The sequence below is a fragment of the Mya arenaria genome, chromosome 6, assembly GCF_026914265.1.
Source record: "Mya arenaria isolate MELC-2E11 chromosome 6, ASM2691426v1".
Classification (NCBI taxonomy): Eukaryota; Metazoa; Mollusca; class Bivalvia; order Myida; family Myidae; genus Mya; species Mya arenaria.
In genome coordinates this window covers 15483916-15490577 of record NC_069127.1, presented here as the reverse complement: position 1 = coordinate 15490577, position 6662 = coordinate 15483916, and the positions used below count along the sequence as shown (strand labels likewise).

At 38.7% G+C, this 6662-nt stretch overlaps 1 protein-coding gene across 1 annotated transcript; it reads left to right on the top strand.

Annotated features, from left to right (window-relative positions):
• LOC128237579 (uncharacterized) lies at nt 1–1797 on the top strand. The gene has a single exon (XM_052953172.1). The coding sequence runs from the start codon at nt 1–3 to the stop codon at nt 1795–1797; it is 1797 nt and encodes a 598-aa protein (XP_052809132.1).
• The last annotated feature ends 4865 nt before the right edge of the window (nt 1798–6662 follow it).

The window sequence follows — 6662 nt, the reverse complement described above, 5'->3', positions numbered from 1 at the left end:
ATGGGCACCATTCTACACAATATGGGCACCACTCTTCACAATAAGGGCACCACTCTTCACAATAAGGACACCACTCTACACAATAAGGGCACCACTCTACACAATAAGGACACCACTCTACACAATAAGGGCACCATTCTACATAATAAGGACACCACTCTACACAATAAGGGCACCACTCTTCACAATAAGGACACCACTCTACACAATATGGGCACCACTCTTCACAATAAGGACACCACTCTACACAATAAGGGCACCATTCTACACAATAAGAGCACCACTCTACACAATAAGGGCACCACTCTACACAATAAGGGCACCATTCTACACAATATGGGCACCACACTTCACAATAAGGGCACCACTCTTCACAATAAGGACACCACTCTACACAATAAGGGCACCATTCTACATAATAAGGACACCACTCTTCACAATAAGGACACCACTCTACACAATCAGGGCACCATTCTATATAATAAGGACACCACTCCTCACAATAAGGGCACCATTCTACACAATAAGGACACCACTCTTCACAATAAGGGCACCGCTCTACACAATAAAGGCACCATTCTACACAATATGGACATCACTCTTCACAATATGGGCACCACTCTTCACAATAAGGGCACCACTCTTCACAATAAGGGCACCACTCTACACAATAAGGGCACCACTCTACCCAACAATGGCACCACTCCTCACAATAAGGGCACCACTCTACCCAATAAGGGCACCACTCTACACAATAAGGGCACCACTCTACACAATAAGGGCACCACTCTTCACAATAAGGGCACCACTCTACACAATAAGGGCACCACTCTTCACAATAAGGGCACCACTCTACCCAACAATGGCACCACTCCTCACAATAAGGGCACCACTCTACCCAATAAGGGCACCACTCTACACAATAAGGGCACCATTCTACACAATAAGAGCACCACTCTACACAATAAGGGCACCATTCTACACAATAAGGGCACCATTCTACACAATAAGGGCACCACTCTACACAATAAGGGCACCATTCTACACAATAAGGGCACCACTCTACACAATAAGGGCACCACTCTACACAATATGGGCACCACTCCTCACAATAAGGGCACCACTCTTCACAATGAGGGCACCACTCTACACAATAAGGGCACCATTCTACACAATAAGGGCACCACTCTACACAATAAGGGCACCACTCTACACAATATGGGCACCACTCTTCACAATAAGGGCACCACTCTACACAATAAGGGCACCATTCTACACAATAAGGGCACCACTCTACACAATAAGGGCACCACTCTACACAATAAGGGCACCATTCTACACAATATGGACACCACTCTACACAATAAGGGCACCACTCTACACAATATGGGCACCATTCTACACAATAAGGGCACCATTCTACACAATAAGGGCACCACTCTACACAATAAGGGCACCATTCTACACAATATGGACATCACTCTTCACAATAAGGGCACCACTCTTCACAATGAGGGCACCACCACTCTACACAATAAGGGCACCATTCTACACAATATGGACATCACTCTTCACAATAAGGGCACCACTCTTCACAATAAGGGCACCACTCTACACAATAAGGGCACCACTCTACACAATAAGGGCACCATTCTACACAATAAGGGCACCACACTAAACAAAAGGGCATCACTCTTCACAATAAGGGCATCACTCTTCCTACCTTGCTACCTTGTTGTGGTAAACCTTGGCTGGTGCACATGCAAACAGCGAAATGCACATACTGTGCTTCAATAATTAGATTAAATTGATCATCAGGTTGTGATGTTTTACTGGTATCGTTTGCGGATTGCATTTGATACAGAATTCTTTGTTGGTTTATCTGGAAGATGCAATTGATTATTTTCTGTATTTCAATTAGAGTATATAAATGTACTAACATTCCAAGAGAACATGTCATTTATTACATGTGAACTGTCTGTGTAAACAAGTCTGGCTGCCAACAAATGCGGTATTGTCATTGTTAGTATCAGTCGCACGTATTGGTCAGGAAGGCATACCTACTTGTTTTCTGTTTATCGTGATCTCATTCTATTGTTCAATATACAGTGATGCACGATTCAATACTATCGTATGCAATAACATGTATAGTTCATATTTAATAGTATATCAAGAGTAGTAATTTCTACCTAATTACTTTTCAATATAATTACAGACTCTCAGTTTATATTCCACAGCCTGGACATTCTGAGCATTAGCGCTCAGATAATTGCAAAGCTAATACAGTGATTATATTGTTGGCACTTTAGGCTGATGATATGTAACACTAGTCTACAGAAATTGACTTACTGTGCTTATTTTCTATTTGCCCGATGTCTTATTCCCGCCTGTTTCAGACGACTTTCGAAAAATAAATAGTCATTTTATATACTCATTATATACAGTTAATATTACTTAATAAACTTCCACGAAAAATTAACAATGCTGCATAATGGCTTAAATAAGAAAAATAAATTCCCGTCTAAATATTCTTGTAGGAAATTGCCCTCGAGTGAACGATCATAACTGAAAAAGTGATTAAGATTTGTTTATATTACCATCACAATATCCAGGTCTTATTTGTTTGGTAAGTAGCAATGTCGAGTGGGCCATTACCATTGATGTCTAGCATTTTAATGATAGTTTGCACCATAGGCGTATGTCAGAGCTCAGAAAGCTTGTTTTCAAATAGAAGGTTCTGCCATGATTGCTCAAGTCAATATATTTTAATTCCATTGATGAAACACAATTGAGAAATTATCCTCTAAATCCCACGTCAAGAGCATACTTCTGTTTGTAAAAAAATATAATAATTGCTTCTAAACCTCACGGTTCGGGCGTAGTAGAATTTGTGTACCAGTCCAGCGCGCATTGGCGTTTGATTCAAACCTGGTAGCAGGCTAAATTTTGAAAACAGTGAAACATTAAATGATTTTTTTTTCTCACTTTTATTAAAACTGAAATATCATTTTCCTGAAAGTATAAATCACCGGAAAGAAAACAATAAACGACATTACAATTAAAAAAAGCTTGACCCTAAAAGGTTTTAAACTGTCTTTTGAGGTTCTCCTATCTGGGTGCCATCAAAGGGGTTATTGTCAATTTTATGAGCATTTAGATAGGGTAGTCGCCCGTCATCTACACAAAAAATACTCGAAAAGGTGTAAATAAAACTGGAGCGTGATGTATTTCTGTTGCTCAGATCACACACTACATACGTGTACAGTGGTGCTCGAAATTCATTAACGTGATCCTATTCCCTTGCTCAGATCACACACTACATACGTGTACAATGGTGCTCGAAATTCATTAACGTGATCCTATTCCCTTGCTCAGATCACACACTACATACGTGTACAATGGTGCTCACGATTCATTAGCGTGATCTTATTCCCTTGCTCAGATCACACACTACATACGTGTACAATGGTGCTCACGATTCATTAGCGTGATCCTATTCCCTTGCTCAGATCACACACTACATACGTGTACAATGGTGCTCACGATTCATTAGCGTGATCCTATTCCCTTGCTCAGATCACACACTACATACGTGTACAATGGTGCTCACGATTCATTAGCGTGATCCTATTCCCTTGCTCAGATCACACACTACATACGTGTACAATGGTGCTCACGATTCATTAGCGTGATCTTATTCCCTTGCTCGATCAAATACATCATACGTGTACAGTGGTGCTCACGATTCATTAGCGTGATCCTATTCCCTTGCTCAGATCACACACTACATACGTGTACAGTGGTGCTCGAAATTCATTAACGTGATCCTATTCCCTTGCTCAGATCACACACTACATACGTGTACAATGGTGCTCACGATTCATTAGCGTGATCCTATTCCCATTGCTCAGATCACACACTACATACGTGTACAATGGTGCTCACGATTCATTAGCGTGATCTTATTCCCTTGCTCAGATCACACACTACATACGTGTACAATGGTGCTCACGATTCATTAGCGTTATCCTATTCCCTTTTTCAGATCACACACTACATACGTGTACAATGGTGCTCACGATTCATTAGCGTGATCCTATTCCCTTGATCGGATCACAAACTACATACGTGTACAGTGGTGCTCACGATTCATTAGCGTGATCCTATTCCCTTGATCGGATCACAAACTACATACGTGTACAGTGGTGCTCACGATTCATTAGCGTGATCCTATTCCCTTGATCGGATCACAAACTACATATGTGTACAGTGGTGCTCACGATTCATTAGCGTGATTCTATTCCCTTGATCGGATCACAAACTACATACGTGTACAGTGGTGCTCACGATTCATTAGCGTGATCCTATTCCCTTGATCGGATCACAAACTACATACGTGTACAGTGGTGCTCACGATTCATTAGCGTGATCCTATTCCCTTGATCGGATCACAAACTACATACGTGTACAGTGGTGCTCACGATTCATTAGCGTGATCCTATTCCCTTGCTCGGATCACAAACTACATACGTATACAACGGTGCTCACGATGCAATAGCGTGATCCTATTCCCTTGATCGGATCACAAACTATATACGTGTACAGTGGTGCTCACGATTCATTAGCGTGATCCTATTCCCTCGATCGGATCACAAACTACATACGTATACAACGGTGCTCACGATGCATTAGCGTGATCCTATTCCCTTGATCGGATCACAAACTACATACATGTACAGTGGTGCTCACGATTCATTAGCGTGATCCTATTCCCTTTATCGGATCACAAACTACATACGTATAAAACAGTGCTCACGATGCATTTCAATTAGATGCAATTACATGTCATTGATACTTCCATGTCATAAGTTATAGATTATCCATAGACTCCCTGTAGACATAGTTACGCTTTAGTCCTCCATATTTGAAGAGATCAACGTATGTTCAACATTATCAAGACAAATGAATACAAACATCATCTACTAATCTAAACAAATATAACAAATAATAACTATGTAATTATTATTTTTATGAAGCATCAGATGTACCCGGATATGAAAACAATAATAACCAGCATTATACAGTGTTACTAGTGGTACACATACACTGTAACAGCACGTACATCATAAGACCTAGTTTCAATAGCTTTACAGATGTCAAAAATAATTAATCCTCGTTACTGAATATTATATTTTACAAAACATTTTAAGCACAATAATTGTCATGGTAGTCATAATGTTTAGCATTGAGAGTAATTGGTCCGGACAAGTCATAGTCATTATCGACTTAAATATGTCATTACTAGGTTGATTCGAAACGATATTGGCGATTAATATCTTTCTCATGACAACAACAGTAATAATGTATATTAATGTTGTAGGTCATTAATGGCCACCTTCTCAACTTTCATAAACCGGGTAAATAGGATAAGAAGGTATAATAGCACTGAAGCATAAAATAACTTTAATAGGTCTGTGATTAGTACTGTTTACACGGGGAAAATTGAAGATTTGAATTTGCTGTACTCTTTTCGACTAAAGAAAAACATGAGAATTGGACATTGAATTATGCTTGTTTGTCTAAAGACAATATAGTTATACAAACATATCGCACACCATTTTAAAGGTAATTGACTCTCTTTCCATGTCACTTATTTAAAAATGGATTGTTTATATGTTGGTTGAGAAATTTGCATTAAACTGGACTCTACAGTGAAATCGGGTAAGTTTGAGTTACATACCTTGTTTCTTTTTTGTATATCAAAGACACTAAATATCTTCAAATGTGTTGTTTATCTCATTGTATATACCCAAAATGATTTTAAACAACATTTTTGTGACAAACAATGATTCAGATGCCTGTGGTAGTACCTGGAATAATAATTTAAAACCTCAATCACATCCGATCGTTTTAATTAAGTTTACACGTAGAATGCAATAATATGATATCCAGTTAGAATTACAATAAAATCGCAATACATGTACTTTTAACCGAATTTGCTTTTTTATAAATCGTGAAATTATATTCGGTAAGATGACGACATAATTTACGAAATTTTCATGACGTAATTTCCGGTTCAAATACATCAACTAACGAACGTCTTTAAAATATCTTTCAATAATGCTCTCCGTTGGCCAAAATTTCAGCGTTGCATTATTCTACAAAATTCCGTCAAGTTGATTTTTTGTTGCCAAGGATTGCATTATTTAACCACAAGCATATCTAAAATATTTCACAGTGTAGAAGCAGAAAATAGCATTGTTTTTATAGGCTTAGAAATACTTTCATATCTTTTCTGTCAAAAAAGTAATTTAGAAGTTAACGTCTCTTACTTGCTTGTTTACATCGATTGCGACCCGTAGTAAACCATGTGAGAACCACTTAAAAGTCACGTGATTCCTCACTCTGGGACCAGGTTTGCGCCTGGTTTTTTGATAATTCAAATATAATTCATATTCCATGCTTATTTTTTGAAACAAAGGATAAAGTATGTCAAAAAGGGTAGGAATGTATTATGAGAAAATGATCCTCAACAAAGATACAGACTGGTATTTGGTACCAGCGTTAAGGTGGGCTCTTCATTTGCTTCTCCATGTCAAGTCAAATGAACAGCTTTCACCATAGAAGATGGAAACAGCCCCGTTCCATTGTAGAAGGTTATT

Bases quoted from the DNA above. Each gene is read 5' to 3' on its own strand.
- LOC128237579 (XM_052953172.1), top strand. From the start codon at position 1: ATGGGCACCATTCTACACAATATGGGCACCACTCTTCACAATAAGGGC.